The 21,141-nt window shown below is 37.8% G+C and overlaps 1 protein-coding gene across 2 annotated transcripts in view; it reads left to right on the forward strand.

The window, feature by feature from the left end:
• The window catches only part of DPY19L1 (dpy-19 like C-mannosyltransferase 1), a gene marked incomplete at its 5' end in the record, with an annotated part of 88,745 nt that overhangs the window by 18,803 nt on the left and 48,801 nt on the right, over window positions 1-21,141 (forward strand). For both annotated transcript variants that reach the window (XM_083377862.1, XM_083377863.1), the window contains 3 exons: window positions 3,667-3,787; window positions 7,366-7,459; window positions 15,772-15,829. In XM_083377862.1, the coding sequence (XP_083233988.1) occupies window positions 3,667-3,787; window positions 7,366-7,459; window positions 15,772-15,829 (273 nt within the window). The remainder of the gene's footprint in view (window positions 1-3,666; window positions 3,788-7,365; window positions 7,460-15,771; window positions 15,830-21,141) is intronic.

A 21,141-nucleotide genomic window follows, 5' to 3' on the forward strand; every position in this document is an offset into this window, starting at 1 on the left:
GCCAGTTTAGTGTCATCTGCAAATTTGATGAGTTCCCCTTCAATTCACTCATCTAAGTCATTGATGAAAATATTGAAGAGTACTGGGCCTAAGACAGAACCTTGTGGTACCCCACTGCTTACTTCTCTCCATGTGGATGTGGTGCTATTGAGGACTATTCATTGAGTATGGTTTGCCAGCCAGCTAGAGATCCATCTGGTGTGATGTTGTCTATTCCGTCTTTTTCTAGCTTACCAAGCAATAGATAGTGGTCTACTTTATCAAATGGCTTACTGAAATCTAAGTATACTACATCCATAGCATTTTGCTGGTTTACTATAGTCACTTTATCAAAGAATGAATTAAGATTGGTTTGGCATGATCTATTTTTAAGAAACCCGTGCTGGCTACTAGTTATAACTTTGTTTGCTCCTACTTGTTCGCAGATCTGTTTTTTTAATATCTTTTCTAGGATCTTTCCAGGTATTGACGTTAAATTGATTGATTTGTAGTTTCCTGGGTCCGTTTTCCCCCCCTTTCTTGTAGAGGGGAACCACATCAGCCCTTTTCTAATACTCAGGTATTTCCCTGGTGCTCCTGGTCCTGGTGATTTATATTCGTCAAGGTCGGATAGGTGTTCTCTTACTATTTTCCTGCTTATTTTAATTTTTGTTTCCAGTTTGTCTTTTGCAGTGGGTTTTGTTTTTTTTGTATGTTGGGGTGTAGTTTCTTTTTGTGTGAAGAATGATGCAAAGAATGAGTTAAGCAGCTTTGCTTTTTCCCTGTTGCCTGATATTTCCTTGCCATCCTCTCTCTTTAGTGGACCTACAGTTTCCTTGACTTTTTTCTTGTTGTTAATATGTTGGAAGGAACTTTTTATTATTATTCTTGATTTTTGTTTCAAGTCAATGAGCAAGTCAGGATCGTGTGGGACTTTTGGATTTAAACAGACACATCTGACCCACAACATGCATGACATCACTATTGTGGAAAAGAAAAAAGTCTGGTTCACTGATATTGCAATACCAGGTGATGCACAAATTGAAGACAAGTTACTAGAAAAAAATAACAAGATATTATGATTTACAAATTGAAGTTGAGTGATTATGGAGGAAGAAATCAATGGTTGTACCAATAGTAACAGGAGCCCTTGGAGCAATAGCCAAAGGGCTCCTAGATGCATGGAAATGTTGAACTTATTAGACCTGAATATCCTGACTTTGCAAAAACCCACCATACTTGTAACTGCCTATATACTCAGATGCTGCCTTAATAGGTCTTAGGTCCTTGATTAGGACTTGAACTGTTAAGTTTTTATCAGTTCTACATTGTCAATCGAATTGAAGATTAAATCAATAATAATAATAATAACAACTGAATTGTGCTTACTGCTGAAATGCACTGAGGAGTTTAGCAGAAACATTGGCATGCAAGTTGGCATTGACAAATATGCAACAATTGTTAAGGCAGGAAAAATTGTTGAAGATAATGGATTCTATCTTGATAATGAAGAGTTGATAAAAGCAATAACATTAGAAGAAGGTTATAAGTACTTAGAACTTTTGGAAGCTTCTGACCTGCTGCACAACCAAATCAAGGAAGCCATTTCAACAACATACATAAAGCGAGTCCGGAAAATCTTGAGATCAAAGCTGAGTAGAGGAAATATCATAAAGGCAGTTAACACCTGGGCAGTGCCTATAGTACAATATTTAGCTGGAATACCTAGAACTTGATAACTTGGACCAAAAAACAAGAAAATTAATGACTGTGAACCATGTCTGTACCCAAAAAGTTATATTGATCTATTATATTTGCCAAGATCTCAGGGTGGCAGAGGACTCTTACAGGTGAAACAAACTGTGGAAGAGGAAAACACGGCTTAAATGACTACATAAAAAAGCAAAAAAGCCACTGCTGAAGTAGGTAAACAAGGGAAACCTCTTGAAAACAAATTGAAAGCAGAATATCGAAAGTAAACAATTGAGCATTGAGTTTCTAACTGGAAAAAGAAGCCTATGTACAGTCAATACCTGAAGGACATTGAAAGAAAAGTAGATACGAAGCTGACATGGAGCTGTTTGAGATATGGGTGCTGACAAAAGAAACTGAAGGCTTCATTTGGCTGCCCAAGAACAAGCCTTGCAGACCAATTCCATGAAAGTAAAAACAACAGCATGTCAACATGTCACCAACAACAGCAAATGTTGCTTATGCACTGAGAAAGATGAAACAGAGGATCACCTTATCAGTGGCTATAGCAATATTTCACAGACTTATTATTTGCAGTGTCATGATGGAGTTGCCAAAATGATAGATTGGAAGCTTTGTCAGAAATGCAGCAAAAAATACTGCAAACACTAAATTGACAAAGTTCTTGTAAATGAGCAAGTCAAGATCCTGTGGGACTTTTGGATCCAAACAGCCAGACCTCTGGCCCACAACACACCTGACATCACTATTGTGGAAAAGAAAAAAATCTAGTTTTTGCAATACTAGGTGATGCAGGAATTGAAGAGAAACAGCTAGAAAAAAATAACAAAATATTGTGATTTACAAATTGAAGTTAAGTGATTGTAAAGGGAGAAATCAATGGTTGTACCAATAGCAATAGGAGCCCTTGGAGCAATACCCAAAGGGCTGCCTAGATACATGGAAACTTTGAACTTATTAGACCTGAATATCCTGACTTTGCAAAAAAAAACCATCCTGCATAGAACTGCCTATATACTCAGATGCTACCTTAACAGCTCTTGGGTCCTTGGTTAGGACTTGAATTGTTTTTAGCACTCCCAGACTGCGAATTGAATTAAAGATTAACCATAATAATAATAGCAATAAAACAACCATAATTTCAACATAGAATTACAGGTAGTTTTTAAAAAGTATATTTTGTCAGTATCTTGGACTTTTAAATTGGAAGTGAATATGCAGATAATCCCCAATGTACAACCATTTGTTTAGTGACTGTTCAAAGTTATGATGGCACTGCAAAAAAAAAGACTTCTGACTATTGCAACATTCCCACAAGAATGTGATCAAAATTTGGGCACTCGGCAACTAGCATGTATTTATGATGATTGCAGTGTCCCATGGTCATGTGATTGCCATTTGTGATCTTCCCCCATAGGTTCAGACAACCAGAGTCTATGGGAGAAGCTGGACCTGTTTAACAACAGCATAGTTCACTTAACAAACATGGCAAAAAAAGTTATAAAATTGCATGTAACTTACTAACAATTGCCTTGTTTACCAACATAATTCTTATCTTAAAAATGTTAATTTGATCAATTTTATTTTGCTCACAAGTCTAAGACTACCTATATTATAAATATAAAATCTCAGCTTCACATGTTGAATCTGCAGAAAAGAAAAAAAATTCTGTGAAAAATATCTATTAATAAAATTTCAGTCTTGGTATAAATTCATGCTTCCTTGTAGAATTACTTTATTGTCTTCATCTATTTTATTGTTAAACACCTTGAAAGTTTGCAAGTGTGTATTTATATTTTTAATAGCATGCTTGTATAATGTCAGTTTCCATTTTATAAAAAATACACTTAAAATGAAGTTTCAGAGAGAAAGAAAAAGGATCTTAAAACAGTCAGATATAGCCATAGATAAATTTCTTTTAACTGCTGAGATAAACAATGTTCTTTTGAAATTATAATCCTATTTTCTGCACAGGTTGTATTAGCCAGCTGGTACCGCATATACACAGGGATAATGAATTCTTTTGGCATTCAGACACAAAAGTGTTGGACTGTGAATAGAGGGGAAGGTCTGAGTCCTGTTGAAAGCTGTGAAGGCAAGTGTTCCTTATTTATTCATTATGAACATTGCACAAAATGGAGTGTGAAATAATATTAAAATTCCTTTTTGAAAGGTTACTAAGAATTTGTGGTTATCCATGGTCTAATTAAATATTTAATCAATTATTTGAATAATTTGTGCATATTGCAGAAATCTTAATATGGGAATCTTATTTTCAGAAAGGATAATACTTAATAGTAGCTTGTTAAAAGAAAATAAAGAAATTGACAGATGTAGGTATATAAATAATTTAGAAACCTGAAATTGTAAAAATGCAACGTGTGACCAAAAAGTGAAATAAATATATTTGATTCCAAGCAGCATCACCCTAATACTTGGGTCAATGGGCAGTCCTCCTTAGGTCTAGCTAGGCTGTTTCCTATTTGACCTTTCATTTTTTTAAAAAGTATAGTATTCTAATTTTAAATAAAATCAAATGGAAGCAAAATGCTAGTCATTCAACATTATTTTTGTTTCTAAGAATGTCTTGGTGCTACATAAGTTTTCATTGCAAATAGAAATAATGGATAGCCATCTTAGAAAATGTAAGTACTTCTGTGGGAGATAATCAGAAAAACTCAGAGCTGAGGACTAGATTAGAAAATTAACGAAAAAATCAGAAAACAGCAAGGGGAAACCATTTCCGTATTGTCAAGAATAATGTACATATCCATTAAATCAGCATAAATTCAGCTCAAAAAAAGGCTGCCTCTAAACTGACAGTAGATTATATCCAGCAGCATCCTGGAGGTGAAATGATAGATACGGCATTGGAATCCAAGTTCTTCTTTCATGTAATTACAATTTAGGTGCTTGACAACTTTCTAGTACTTACAATTGTTGCAGTGCCTTTTGATCACATAATCGTGATTTACATCTTTCCACTTAGCTTCTGACAAGCAAAGTGAATTGGGGAATTGACTTTGTTTGTCATTTAATAACCATGGTGATTTGCTTAATGGACATAGTGATTTGCTTAACAACCATGGTAAAAATGGTAGTTAAATCCTGTCCAGAAATATGACTTGCTTTCTGGCCAGATTACTTAGCAACCGAAATTCCACCCCAATTGTGGCCATAAGTCAATGAGTACCTATAGATATAGAGACCTATGTTAAGAAGTGACAGTGCAAAAAATAAACTAATAAACCCACAACTGTTTTGTTTATAGGCTACATCATATTTTTATTGGGAAAAGTAACTATTTTAGATACCTGGGAAGGTAGGAAGAGGGCTCAAATAGATAACGCAATACTGATATTATGGACAGGGCTGTAGTTATTTTAATATGACCTAAGCCACCTTTAAGAAGCAGAGTATGTGCTTGTCACTGAACATTACCTTATAAATGCATTTTGAAATGGAGCTCTGGAAGGAGGTTAGTGCAATTATTCCTTTCTATAAATAGTGGAGTCTAAATTCATGAAGAATTTAAGATCCTCAAACATGTTCCTCCTCTTTACAGATGAAAGTGGTTTAGCATTGTGCCGAAACCCATAAAGTGCACAGCTGGAGGTATGAAACCTCCTATCCCAGGGGTGTCAAACTGCTGGCCCGCGGGCTGGATGTGTCATCTGGAAGTCACGCCCACCCCATTGCCGGCAATGGCAAAACAGTCCCAATACATCTCGCAATGTCATGTGACATTGCGAGTTTGACATGTCTGTCCTATCCCCAAAACTCAGCATCTTCACAACTTGACCACATTTGTTAATGGTGTGGTAGTTACCACTGTGATCATGATCTCCCATCCTCTAATAAAGCACATCCCATCTATTTTACTTTAGAACAGGGGTCTTCAAACTTGGACCTTTTAGGACTTGTGGACTTAAACTCCCAGAATTCTGGGAGTTGAAGTCCACAAGTCATAAAAGGGCCAAGTTTGAAGACCGCTGCTTTAGAAGCTTACAAAAGCACTTACAATGTTCCAGGCAGACCACAAGATGGTGCTGGTCTGCTAACAATAAACTTGAGATGGCTTCCAAATTATTTTATAGATCACAAAAAGTTAATAAAGAAAAAAAATGTGGATGTAGCCTGAAATGAAAAAAGTCTAGGATTTTACAGAATGAGAACAAGAATCAGAAAAGGTTGATTAAAAAAAACACACACAAACAAAATCAATACCGTAATCTAATGCAGTTTCCTGGCTAAACTTTTACTTATCCCCATAAAAATAAGTTTTTTCTGAAGGAAAAGTAGTTATTTAGTCTTTTTGTAGGTTCCTGGAAACTCCATGCTTCACTTAGACACTTTTTAGAGGATGATATATCCCTTTTATCCCAGCCCTAGTTCATAGTTTTTTTTTCTTAATTATCTCTTTAAATTTTCTACAGTTTTTTATGAGGTGCTGAAATAGCCAAATATATTTTCATTGTTCTTATTTATTTAAATTTTACTATAGAAGATTCTGTCCTACCAATTAACTAATCCCTCATGTTCCAGTTGAAGTGACATTTCCTCCCTTACTTGCTTTTCGAACATCATCTTCCTCTAAAAAGAGAGACATTTGTTTTTCCTTATTTTCTGTCATCATTATATAGAATTACTCATAGTTCTTGACTTACAGCCATTCATTTAGTGACTGAAGTTACAATGGCATTTAAAAAAAATGACTTACAATTCTCCTTGTGACATATAGGTGTCACAACCGTCCCAAATTTGGTCAGATTTGGAAATTTGGCAATCAACTTTTATTTATGAAAATTGCAGCACTTGGGTCCACTTAACAACTGCCTTGCTTAGCAACATAATTGTAGTCTCAGTTATGGTCATAAGTTGAGGATTATCTGTAATTAACAATGAATACTTTCATACATGAGAAAGCTGTTCCAAGATAGAGAAATGCTGGGGAAAATGCATTGGCAGCAAAAGAAAGAGAAGAAAGGCACTAACACAATTGGAATAAAGGATGAGTAGGCTACATTTTAATTTAAACATAATGACAAAAACAAAAGGAAGGATAAGGAAGGCACTGGGATAAGGTGGGCACATGGGACATAATAGAAGTGGAAAGAAAGAGACAATGAAAAACAGTCTTCTACCCAATGAATACAGTCTACAATTCATCTGGCCAAAATCTAGAAAACTAAGAGGCTCAAGATTTTGGTCTGTTGAGATCATAATGAGGACCCAGATTGTTGGGGGCAATTAAGCTGACTTTGTAATAATGCCGCTGGGGTGTGTGTGAAAGCCCTAATAAGCAGGCATATACATAGAATGAATGCTACTGCTAAGCTTGTAAGCTGCCCTGAGTCTTTGGAGAAGGGCGGGATATAAATGGAATTTAAATAAATAAATAAATAATAAATAATGCACTCAGATTTGGTGGAGCCCACATGCTGTACATGTTTTGTGCATGGAACAATGTACATTTTTCACTTCATACCTTTGTTAAGTTGTTTCATGAAGTTGCCTTGAAACCTATTAAATAGATAAGTTAAATAATGCAAATGTAAGCATAAACAGAATTTAGTTATATAATATATTAATATATGCAGAATTTTTGCACAGTTGAACAATTTAAAAATCAAAACAAAGTATTTTATCTGCATGTGAATTGCTATTTGATAGGATTAGGAGATCCTGCTTCTTTTTATGTGGCTATGATATTTCTTCTAAATGGATTGATGATGTCAGTTTTCTTCCTATATGGCACGTATCTAAGGTAAGATAACATAAAAAAGGTTTGTTTGCTAAGTGGATAATTATAATTATACTGCATTTTGTTAAATATGCACTAAATGTAAATACATTGTTTCAGAATGCCATAATTCTTCAGTTTAATTTGTGTGGGACAGTTTGATGTCAGAATTGTGGGTCTAGGGCAGGGGTCGGCAACCTCGGCTCTTTTATGACTCGTGGACTTCAACTCCCAGAATTCCTGAGCCAGCTATGCTGGCTCAGGAATTCTGGGAGTTGAAGTCCTCGAGTCATAAAAGAGCCGAGGTTGCCGACCCCTGGTCTAGGGAATATGTTTTCACATATATATTGATTCATCCAGGAATCTCCAGCTGGCAGGCTAAGGCAGAATGCTTGCTTTTAACATTTTTATATCTGTCTTTTTACTTCCAAGGATTACAATGAGAAGAAAATGTATATCAATTCCAGTCTAGTGAGAGACGTGATCTAGAGCCATTCAGAAAAATGGATAAGAAAGCTAGGCCATAGAATTTATACTCTGGCCCTTCACACTCTTATTGTAATATCTTCCTTCAGCTGTATTTTTCTGTCTTCAGAGTTATTTGCTTTTACGCCTATCTCCACAGTCCTTGCACCTTCCACCCATAAAGGCATACCTTTGTTTTGTTAAAATTGGCTGTTACATAGGAGACTGTGGTTGTGGGGTTAGGGCTGTACAATGATCGGCATGAACTTCTGCTGATGTAGCAACACCTTTGTTTTTTCTCATCACACATAAGTGGCATATATTTCAATTTTTTTCTGTGGAATGTTGCCAACTTCCCAGAGTATAGTTGTACAATACAGATGAAAGTGAGAGGAAGATTTCATTCAGTGGCAGATACTTTCTATAGTAGAATGATAATTCTGCATGTAACTAAAAAATTAGTAAAAAAGCAAAATGTTTATACTTTTTAACATGATACAATAATATTTTTGTACTAGCTTTTTACTTTTTATTATTTGGTTTGACTCAGAGGTTTCACATTACTACTGTTTTCATCATAATTATTCCATTAAATGTCAGTATAATTAAGCTCTAAGATTTTAACCCAAATTTCTGTCCTTTTTTTAATCAGGTTAAAAATGCATGTTTTTCTTTACGCCAAATTGCATTTTTACTGCTTAGTATTTAATAAGTATATAAAAGCAATTTTACATACAGGAATACAGCCCTTGACTTACAGTGTTAGAGCATCAGAGTTAACAGTGTTGCTGAACGAAGGTACTTAGAGTTGGTCTCAAAGTTATGATGGTTGCAGTGACTCCACGGTCACATGATCAGAATTTAAGCATTTGGTGACCCATCTGCATATTTGACTGCAACTCCCAACTATTTCTATTTCTAGGCCCTTTTGACCCATTACTCTCCATTGTTTCTGATGCCCTAGCTGATTTTCATTGTCTTCTTGCTTCCACTACTGACCAAGCATGCCTAGCCTTGTCCTTTGTAAGGCAGTTGCTGACTAATGAGGCTTTCTTCCCAATATTGCGCAAGGCGGTTTCCTTGTGAGACCTGGGGAATAGGGCCTCACATGCTTAGCAGCTGCCTTGTAAAGGGTGTGCATACTTTATCAACAGTGGGAGCAAGAAGATGGTGAAAAAACTGTTGGGTTGGTGGAGTGTTGGACAGCAGGAGCCACAGGGTGACAAGGGCAAATGCAGCTGAAATTGGACTGGGATCACTGAGGTTTCCTAGGGCTCTGTAGTTTTGTGTCACTCTGTTGGGGCTGGAATACAGAGGCTTTGCACTATACTGCTTCCTGAGATTAAGAAGAGATTGGACAACCATTTGTCTGAAATGGTATATTGTTTAATGCCTAAGCAGGGGTTAGACCTCCAGGGTCCCTTCTAACTCTACCATTCTATTATATTCTAACTGAACAATCTGTTTTGAGCTGAAATATAATGTTTAAAGCTTGAAAGTACAGTAAAATGTTTTAATATAGATTAAATTGTAATGCAATATATAGATAGTCCTCAACATGTGACAGGTCCCCTAGTGACTGTTTGAAATTATGATGGATCCTCCCTCAAAAAGCTACTTGTGATCCATTTTTTTTATTGAAAAGTTTCTCAATACATTTTATCTTTAACAAACCCTCCCCACCCCCACCCCCTCCCCCCCTTCCCAACCCAACCCTCCCCTTCCCCCCTCCCCATACAAATTTAACTCGTGGCCTTTTCCCTGCCCATACAAATTTATTGATACCCTTTTGCCATTCCTCCAAGTTTGAATCCTTTTAAAGAATGGGTATCATTTGAAATAAAAACAGAAATTTCGGCAAAACATTCATTTTCACTGCTGCGATTCTTCCCAGTAATGACAATTGTAACTTTTTCCAACTGTCCAGTTCTTTTTGAACTTTACCCCATAGCTTTTCATAATTATTTTTATATAACTTTGCATTTGAGGGTGACAAATATACCCCCAGATATTTAACCCTTTTGACAATTTCAAATCCAGTTAACCCTTTTGTGATCCATTTTTGAAGTTATGATGGCTGCCCCCCTTCTGCAGTCACATTATCTCATTATGGATGCTCGGCAACTGGGTCAGTTTTATGGTCATTTGCAAAGTTCCAAAGCATATGACTGATTTTGCCACTGTTTTGCAGGTTTCTGGCTTTTACTTCTGTTTTCCAATAAAAATGCTTAGTGTGAAAAATTATTCATTTAATGACCACTGCATTCACTTAATGACCATCATGTTTGCTTAACAATCACTACAAAAATGTAAAAATTTAGGTCCGGTCACATGATGCCTCAACTTACAATTGCAACAACTTAACTGTAATTGTGGGCTCATAATTCTAAGTCAAGGGTATATTTAGTTTTATTTGCATAAAAATTAATAGAATATGTCTTATATTTTATAAATAATTGCATTTTTATGTGTTCTGAAATGTGCTAAATAACCAGTAATTTGATATTTATATTATGATAAGAGTTTATATGTCTAAAGTCACAGAGGTAGTCAGGATAAAATTACTGTGAGGACATGTTTTTTTTTATCAAAGATAAGCATTAGAATCAACAATGAAAAATGTTTAGGTTTCTAGATTCATAAATTTATTGTTTTGCTTCTGAATTGTAGGTCAGGATTCTAATATGTGGCCATAATAAAGACTTTCCTTCAAATGGTTGCATTAAGTGAAACTAAAATTTAACACTATAGAAAGAAAATCCAAATATCTATCGTTTTCTTAAAAATGATTCCTAATTCTAAATGCCCGCTGTATAGTATCTAATTACACTTTTCATTGTGCTCTAATGCAGAAAAGGCAGTTCATATACCGTATTTTCCGGCGTATAAGACTACTTTTTAACCCATGAAAATCTTCTCAAAAGTCAGGGGTCGTCTTATACGCTGGGTGCTGAAACTTTAGGGACAGGGCTGGCTGGAAAACCTGGAGCGGATCTCCCATTTAGTCTGCGCAGGGAAAGCAGGACCAATTGGAGAAGAAGCTGCAGTCTGTGATTTTTTACAGGCTGAGGTCTGGGCGTCTATCCTTCTAAAGTTGAAGAGCAACTGTAGTATATCCCAACTTGAAAGGCAGGTGGGGAAGTCAGCAGCCAGAGCAGCGGCTTAGCTCTAACGACACATTTGACTTAGGAACTGGGCGGGCTGGGTGGAAAACCTGGAGCGGATCTCCCATTTGGTCTTTTTTTTTAAAATCGCATTTATATCCTGCCCTTCTCCGAAGACTCAGGGTGGTTTACAATTTAAAGCACAAATCAATGTGCTTAGCAATAGCCTTCATTCTGTGTATATGCCTGTTTATTAGGGCTTTCACACACACCCCAAGCAGCATTATTACAAAGTCAACTTATTGCCCCCAACAATCTGGGTCCTCATTTTACCTACCTTGGAAGGATGGAAAGCTGAGTCAACCTTGAGCCTGGTGGGATGCGAACCTGCACTAATTGCAGGCAGCTGGTGTTACTTAAGGCTCTGCGCAGGGAAAGCTTTAGAGTGAATTAGGAAAAGTGAAAAAGTGAATTAGGAAAATAGGGAATGGTTGCTGGAATCAAGGGCTGCCACAAAGAAGAGGGAGTCAAGCTATTCTCCAAAGCACCTGAAAGCAGGACAAGAAGTAATGGATGGAAACTAATCAAGGAGAGAAGCAACCTAGAACTAAGGAGAAACTTCCTGACAGTTAGAACAATTAACCAGTGGAACAACCTGCCTCCAGAAGTGGTGAATGCTCCAACACTGGAAGTTTTTAAGAAGAGACTGGACAGCCATTTGTCTGAAATGGTATAGGGTTTCCTGCCTTAGCAGGGGGTTGGACTAGATGACCTCCAAGGTCCCCTCCAACTTCTTCTTCTTCTTTGGTATACCTGTAGTTAAGAATTATAACGATATCAATGTTTTAAAATTTTGTACTCTTCTTGTTATTTTAGAGCTTCCTATTTGAAAAAGAAAGAGCATAGTCTTTATTTATTTATTATTTATTTATTTATTTGATTTGTATACCGCCCTTCTCCCTAAGGACTCAGGGCGGTGAACAGTGACATAAATGTCAAAATGCACAAATACAGAAAATTGAAAATAAATTAAGCCCTACTGCCCAAATGTAGAAGATAAATTAAAACCACAATTAAAATTAAACCCGTCAGACCAGACCGGATTGGTTAAATAGATATGTTTTTAGATCGCGTCAGAAGGAGCGAAGGTCGGGAGCCATCCGGAGCTCAACCGGTAAATGGTTCCATAGGTCAGGCGCGCCCACAGAGAACGCTCTCCCCCTGGGAGCCACCAAGCGGCATTCTCCGAACGGTGGCACCCTTAGGAGTCTCTCTCTGTGGGAGCGTACCGGGCGGAGGGAAGTTGATGCCGGCAGCAGGTGATTCCCAAGGTACTCCGGACCCATGCCATGTAGGGCTTTGAAAACCATTACAAGCACCTTGAATCTCACCCGGAGGATAACTGGGAGCCAATACAGCTCATTGTATTTTCTATACAATGTTGATAGAATGACAGATACATATTTGTAAAATTCAAATTTAATTTCAAAATATTCAACTGCTATTTGTATGCCTAGTTTTGATGTATTTATTACATGTCCAGTTTATTTATTTAATGGTGAAATAAGCCTCATAAATTACCTGTTTGTTTGTTTCTTTATTCAATTTCTATAGCTGCTCATCTCGATCTGGTTGGCTTTCAATTCAAAAATATACTACAATTAAAACATTTTAAATCAACAAAACATTGAAAATAAATATGCATAGCAGCTGAGATATTTGGTCAGTTAAGAATAAAGTCAGGAAATAGGATCCTTAATGCATTCATTGCTTCAGGCTTGGGCACAGAGCCAGGTTTTTAAAGCTTTATAGAAGGCCAACAGGATTAGAGCCATTCTAATCTTCAAAGGGAGAACATTCCACAGAAGAAGCTACTACAGAAAAGGCCTACTCTTTGACTGCTGGGATCTGCAGCATGCCCAAGTGGATGGGTTGAGATTCTTGGAAAAAGGCAGTCCCTCAGATAATCTGGTCCCAAACCATATAGGGCTTTAAAAGTGATAATATCAACCTCCAGCTTAAATATCCAAATAAAGTTCGGGATTTCTTTCATTTCTGAAAAATCTTACTGGTTTATTGAATACCTGGTATGGTATAGGCGAAGAGAAACTAACTTTAAAATCCCAAGGCATCTTACCATAGCATATAACAGTAACATTCCCACGTAGCTCAGGTAAACAAATTATTGTTGTTACGAGAACTGTCTGCTGTCTTCTCCACAGTGGCTAGAATGTCCTTGAAAAGTTTCCAGACAGCCTCTCTTAGCAAACCTCTGCAGAACTGGAGAGGTTTTGTTTCTCTAACTAACCTATTTGAAGCATCATCTCACACACACCCTTACTCTAATCCAGGGGTGTCAAACTGCCAGCCCGCGAACCAGACACATTACATGGAAGCTGTGCCCACCCAATTGCTGACAGTGGCAAAACTGTCCAGATATGACGTCGTGAGTTTCACATGTCTGCTCTAATGACAAGATGAAAACAAAAAGACATATGGTTGGCAGATTTTTACTTTTGACAGATATCTTGAATTGAAGCTGGAGACATAACAGTAATCAGTGTAGCTTACACAATAATGGTGTTACCTGTGCTATTTACCTGGCACCATTTATATTTGTGCAGTCACAGCCCCTCAGTGGCGATTAGGCCATTGCTCTGTCCCAGCCTATGCAAGTACTTGCTCAACTGCTTTACTCATCCCTCTTCATGGAACCAGGCAGGACCCACAAGAAAAACAAACCACTTTTTATTTTTACACACCTGACTCAGTGTCCAAGACTTTGGAGACAAACAACCCAATCAACAAAACACAAAGCTGCAGCATGAATGGTTGCCTTTGGCAACCAGCACCTCCCACACTTCCCCCTTTTATAGTCCAGCCAGGGTGTGGCTTCTTAATGACTTTTCTTTTGCCTCTGGAGCCGCCCCACTGCCTTCCTCTGTCTTGCTCGCCTCTCCTGTCTGCACATCCATGCATCTGGGATTGGCCCCAGCTGTTCCTTTTCACCCAACTCAGGCTCCCAAAACTGCTGTGTCTCTGACCAAGCATGAGTAGAGGGGGCCAGGCTCCTCATCTGACTGTGAGTCTTGGTGCTTCTCAGAGCCTTTCTCAGACTCCAATGTTCATCGCACACCTCCAGTTGCTGTAGTTTTCCCAGAGCTTACCATAGTATCCTTCCATATGAAGGATGCTTCCTTTCTTCCCCTCTCCTGGGAGGAAAGTGGCAGAAAACGGGGCTGCCATTTCCAGAACAGAGAAGGGAGATGCGGGCTGATGTAGGGCGACAAGAAAGTGGTGGTGGTGATGGAGGGCTGGTGGAAGGTTACCAGGGATGGCAGAGGGAAGCGGCAGGCGAGACCTGTGCCCCCCAGTCACGGCCAAGCCATGGGAGAGTTGGTGGAGGAGGAGGCGAGGACTAAAGAAAGCCTCTCCAGTGGCAGACACAGCTGTTGCGTAGCAGTGGCAGAGCCTCTCACCGTCACTCCCTCCTGGCTCTGAAACCGTGGAGGGGGACTGAGTAAGGCCCATCCTCCGTAGCATGGCAATCCTGCTCTGGAGGGGAGTGAAAGGGAAGAGGCGAGCAGGCAGTTGACGTGATCAAAGGCGCTGCATCTCCATTTGGTTTTCGTCACTCCTCTCTTGGACTTTTGGGGAGGTTTCCCCCTGCCCGCAGCCAGGAAGGAAGTGTAACAAAAACCAGACATATTCCAGAAAACACAAATTTATCATAACTTCTTTGCTGAACTTAACAAAAAATTAGGTATTGGTTCTGCTGAACTGATGTGAACCATCTGAATCCCACCACTGTTTATATGGCCATCCACTAACTTTCAGTCACTCTGGGCAACTTAAAAACAATAAAAATGCAATATAAAAAGAATAAAAACAATAACCTCCTACCCCACTGGTGGTAGCAGGCAATCAGCCACTTGATGGGCTCCATCCTGCTCTGGGTTTCCCAAGCTGGTTGGCAGAACCAGATCTTCAGGCACTTGTGAAAAAGTGTCACAAGTGAGGGCCAGTCTTATCTCTGCAGGGATAATGTTCCAAAGATAGAGAGTCACCACGAAAAAGGCCATTTTTCCGGGTCCTGCCAGATATACCTCTTTAGGAGACAGGAATCACAACATTCCATGTCTCCACATCTAGTACATTGGGTGGCTGTAACTGGGAAAAGACGAGAACCTGATCCCAAGCCATAAAATGCTTGAAAGGTGACAACCAGCACCTTGAATTGCATTGGAAGCAATTCCTGGATCTGCATAAAACCATTGGACTGCTGCATTTCAAACCAATAGGAGCTTACGGATGCTTTTCAAGGGCAGTCCTATGTAGGCAGTGTGTTGCAATAGTCAAGATAGGAGATGACTAGGGCGTGAATGACCGAGCAAGGATTGTTGGTCCAGGAAACCTGGTCCTTGAGCAGGAGTTGTGAATCCAGGAAAATCCCCAGATTATGCACTGGATCTCTTTGAGATAGTGTCACCCCATCCAAAACGAAAGGTGGCAATTCACTATGGATCAAGGAGTCACAAACTCAGAGCTATTCTGTCTTGCTTAGATTTAGTTTTAGCTGGTTGCTCCACGTCCAGCTCTTAAGAGCATTGTGAGAGGGTCACGACACTGCTTAATTCATTTACTTATCTGACATTTTAGAGCATATTACTATTCATAAAATGAAAGTATTTTTACTTTGTCACTGAAGCTTGTCTGAAAAAGAATTTTTTATTACATTTCTCCCCCCCCCCTTCTCTTCCTTCACAGTGGGAACAGGTTTGGAGGGTTACTTACAGTGGCATGCTTCTTTTTCAACCATGGGGAGGTATGTCTGCAAATTACTAGTTATTTTAAAAATTGAATTAACATTTAAGATCTAAATTCCTTATAGTTAAACTAACTTTTAAAGGATGTGGTATTGGAAATAAATTAAGATATTCATATTTTCTGATTTGATCAAATGAATTTGAATCTATTCCAGAAAGATGCTTTGGAGTATGCAGAACACCAATGTAGCATTTGGCTGGAACTCTAAATCAGATGTACATTTTGCTGCTTTAAACAATGTGCTTTAGATCACACAATCATGTTCCTGCATTTCCAAAAAGACAAATAAAATCTGAAGCCCTGCAGAGCTCTGCTTGCTATGCTTCTTATTTGTAAAACTAATTTTATTCATATTTATTTGGAAATTAGTTTGCTCTGGGTGCAATTTTGATTAAAACTGGAAATAACGGGTTTTTGACAAAGCTATCATAAAATGAGGTCACATAACCACAGGATGCTGCAAATGATACTGACCATAGGCTTGGGTTGTGACTATCATAACTATGGATCCAGATCATGTATACTTTTTCAGGTAGGTTTTAACTTCAAATGCTGGCTAAGTGAAGAGTCAGCTGTTATTTGTGTTTGTTTTGCAGTTTGAGTTTCATTCATTGCTTGTATAACCAAAACAATCTCAATATCATTCTAATAACTGGTTAGTCTATTTTGTATTTAGCCCACTTTACCCATACCGATGAGGGGGGAAAAAGCCCTGACACTGACAAGTTCTGGTTTGTGTATCAAGTACCTACAAACAATGAGTACTGGGACAAACTTTTCTCATCAAAATGCATTAAATACCAAATTCAATGTCTTTTAAAACAGTTGGGTACCGAGGTAACACTGTACCTTGTTTTAACCTTGATCAAACAAACTTTACATTCTTTGTTTTTACTTCTAACAATCTTAAGCTTTAGTTCATTCAAATATGGATTTGATTTTCTTGATTTCTTCTTTGTGCCATCACACAGAGCTTTTTAAGTCTTTAACAAGCTGCTTTTGTAAATCTAATAAAAATATTGTCCAAGTCATTCTTTTGGTTTATCATCTGCATATTCTTTCTGAATTTTTTAAAAAATCAGTCAATTGCTTTTATTGATCCAGTGAAACATCCTTTTTTAAATTGTTCTCTACACCAACACCATCTCTATCCTGTAAGATAAAATTTATTGTATACCTGTCATTTCTTCAGTAATATCTTTTTGACTTAATATATCCATAGAACTAGACAACATTACTGACATTATTGATATTGTAGCTACTAATTTTTATACCTTTCTTCGAAGTCATGTTCAGTATTTTCATTATTACAACATTTTGCATTTTATAATCTTTCCTTTTTTCTTCTATGTAAAATCTTTAATCCCCTTTAGTATCCAGTTTTTAAATCATGAATTTATCACTCTTAATATCTTTCCAAAACCCAGATTTATTACTCACAGTAATTACCCATAGTCGCTCAGAGACTTTTCTGGCCATAACTGCCATCTGCTATTTGAGCAGGAGTTCTGCAGCCTTGTGGAAGAGGACACTATTTTAGCAGAAGTATATGGAATTACGGGCATGCAGAAAATGGCAGCCAGTTTCAGGAAGCCATTGAATGACCCAGGGAAAACCACTCTGCTTCCCTATTGTGCTCTGCGTTGTGCTACAGAAAACTCTGGAGTTTTTTGCAGCACTATCCAGACTGTATTAGGGAGGCAAAATGGAGTGGTTAATCTCTGAACTTTATGAATACCTCTCTGAAATAGCCACTGCATCATTGTGTGCACAAGGCATCGTATGCAAGATGAAATTGATGGCTTCTTCAAGGAGGCAGCCACATGGCCCAGGCAATTAGTGTACATTCAAAGTGACAATAAAGTTATCTATTCTATTCTGTTCTGTTCTATTCTGTTCTGTTCTATTCTATTCTTCTGCAACATGAGCTCTGGAATTCTTCACAGAGTAAGTGTGTAGTAGATGATGAGTGCCTCAGGAGTAGGCCCAAGGCCTGCAGCAATCTGGCAGAGTGGAATGGATGAGAAAGAAGCGGAGCCGCTGCAGCATACTTGCAATTGACCATGGGCGTGCTGCAGTGTTATAACTTTGAAATGGAGTTGTAAATTGTAAATAGTGTTTTGTTGTTTGGGGGGGGGCTCTTATAACTGAACAATCACTAAGTGACCAGTCATTCACCATGGACTACCTGTATTTCATCACTCTTAATTCCATTCACCCTCATGGCTCTTTATTTAGACCAGGGGTATCAAAATGCCGGCCCCTGGGCTGGATGCGTCATGGTGAAACCACGCGCACCCGATTGCCGGCAATGGAAAAAAAGTCGCAATACGTCACAACGTCATGTGACGTTGTGAGCTTGACACCCCTGATTTAGACCTTTTCACTAATTTCTAAAATATTTTATTTTCAACAAAATGACTACATTTCTCTGCCTCTGTAACTACTGTGTTTTAAATTATTTCTTCTTTCTCTATTCTCATTTTCATCAGCCTATTTTTGTAGTAATCCATTGTTTACACTTTTTTCTTCTACAGCCTCATTCACTTCATCATTCTACCAAGCATCTTTTTTCATAAATATATTTAGTTTAATCATATACAGTTTCAGTAACATAACTTCTTACTCTGTAAGAGCAGCTTCACTTGCCATCATATTTCCATTAGTTGTGTTATGAAAGTTAAATATTTTCTAACATTTCTGGCATAGTATACATAGTTTTTCTTCTTGCAGGTTGCTGAACTTAATTCTCTCATGTTCAAAAGTAGATAGCCAAATGCTAGATTTGGCCTTTTATCAAAACAAAGAAAAAGAAATATCCCTCAGCCCTCACAAAAAGAAAATGTTTCTAATCCTAAATTTATATAGATTAGATAGGCTGCGAAGAACCAAGAATCTGAATATTGATTGCTGTGCAAATAAAACTCTTACTTGGATGGATGGATGGATAAGATAAGACAAGATAAGATAAGGTATAGACATTCACATACACATAGATTGGTTGTTGAAATACTTTCATGATAACCCCTTAAATTTTTCTAAAATTCATGAGAGGTTTTTTTGTATCATTATGTGCTTGTTTATTCTATTCTAGCTTGTCTGGAAAAACGAGTTCCACTTACACTCTAGTTTTTTCCACTTCTTTACTTTCATATCTACAGGTAGTCCTCGACTTACAACCATCCATTTAATAACTGTTCCAAGTAACAGCAGTACTGAAAAAAGTAATTTTCACATTAATGACCACTGTGGCATCCCCATGGTCATGTGATCAAAATTTGGATGCTTGGCAACTGGCATGTATTTATGCACTGTGATCACATTATGGGACACTGACAAGCAAAGTTGGGAAGCGTGATTCATCTAGCAACCATGTTCCTAACTTAATACCTACAGTGATTCACTTAACTATGGCAAGAAAGGTCATAAATTGGGCAAAAATTGTTTAACAACTATCTTGCTTAGCAACAGAAATTTTGGGCTCAGTTGTGATTATAAGTAGAGGATTACCTGTATTCTTTCCGCAAGATTCACTGTTGACATTTTAACAATAGTCTGCCCATATTCAAGACTCTTTTCATCTTTAAATCTTTACTAATTTTCTTTGTTTTCATTTTAAACAATCAATTCAATTATTGTTTTAGATTTGCATGCATTCTTTTCCCAGAAGTATTCATGAGTGACTTGCATATATTAGTTATTTGAAACAAACAGGCTTTTTCCAAAACAGATACTCGCAGGATTGACACCAATCTTGCTCATGCTTTGAATAAGCCAAAGCATGCTTGAGTGGCCCAGTCACTTTGTATTCTTTTGTTTTTCCCCTTCCAATTATGTCACATAAAAGAATATTTTCCCCCAAAGAATGTTGCTGAATTATTCCAAAAAATCATATCTGATTCTTCCATTATCATTAGTCAGTGAAGCTTAAATGGAGCTATCACTATTTAAAATAGATTTATATTTTTATTTAGTGTGTTGCTTATTGGTCATGCCAATATTTAACATTATTCCTGAATCTACTCAACAGTAATTGGTAATATTTGTAGAAATATTTGTTTGGTAAGTGTCAATAGATTAAATTGGCTACATAATTAGGAATTTAACTGAAAAACTTTTAAAATACCATTTACTGGTAAAGAAATCTGCAAATCTGATTACTTACATCAAATTATGTACAGCACTGAATCTGCGGTTCTAATTTATACTATTGTTTATTTCAAAGCTGATCTTTTAATATCAGTACACTTATAATGTTAATTGCCATGGCCATTATTACCTGGAGAAGGAAATGGCAAACCACTCCAGTATCTTTGCCATGAAAACCCTATGGACAGTACCAAAAGGCAAAACAATATGACACTGGAAGATGAGCCCCTCAGGTCGGAAGGCGTTCAATATGCTACTGGGGAAGAACAGAGGGCTAGTACTAGTAGCGCCAGAAAGAATGAAGCGACTGGGCCAAAGCCGAAAGGACGCTCAGCTGTGGATATGTCAGGTGGTGAAAGGAAAGTCCGATGCTGTAAAGATTTTTTCTCCATAGGAACCTGGAATATAAGATCCATGAATCAAGGAAAGCTGGACGTGGTCAAACAAGAGATGACAAGACTAAACATCGACATCTTAGGTATCAGCGAACTAAAATGGACAGGAATGGGTGAATTTAATTCAGATGACCATCAGGTATACTACTGCGGGCAAGAATCCCTCAGAAGAAATGGAGTAGCCTTCATAGTCAATAAAAAAGTAGGAAATGCAATACTGGGATACAATCCTCAAAATGACAGAATGATCTCAGTTCGAATCCAAGGCAAACCATTCAATATCACAGTAGTCCAATTCTATGCCCCAACCACCGGTGCTGAAGAGGATGAAATTGACCGGTTCTATGAAGCCCTACAGCACCTTATAGAACTAACACCCAAAAATGATGTCCTTATCGTCATGGGGGATTGGAATGCTAAAGTAGGAAGCCAAAAGATAACCGGAATAACAGGCAACTTTGGCCTTGGAGTACAAAATGAAGCAGGGCACAGGCTGATAGAATTTTGTCAAGAGAATACGATGGTCATAGCAAACACTCTTTTCCAACAACCCAAGAGACGGCTTTACACATGGACATCACCAGACGGTCAACACATTAATCAGATTGACTATATGCTCTGCAGCCAAAGATGGAGAAACTCTATACAGTCAGTAAAAACAAGACCAGGAGCTGACTGTGGCTCAGACCATGAGCTTCTTGTTGCAAAGTTTAGGCTTAAATTAAAGAAAGTAGAGAAAAGCGCTAGGCCAGTCAGGTATGAGTTA

This window comes from Vipera ursinii (assembly GCF_947247035.1).
Source record: "Vipera ursinii genome assembly, chromosome: Z".
Lineage (NCBI taxonomy): Eukaryota > Metazoa > Chordata > Lepidosauria > Squamata > Viperidae > Vipera > Vipera ursinii.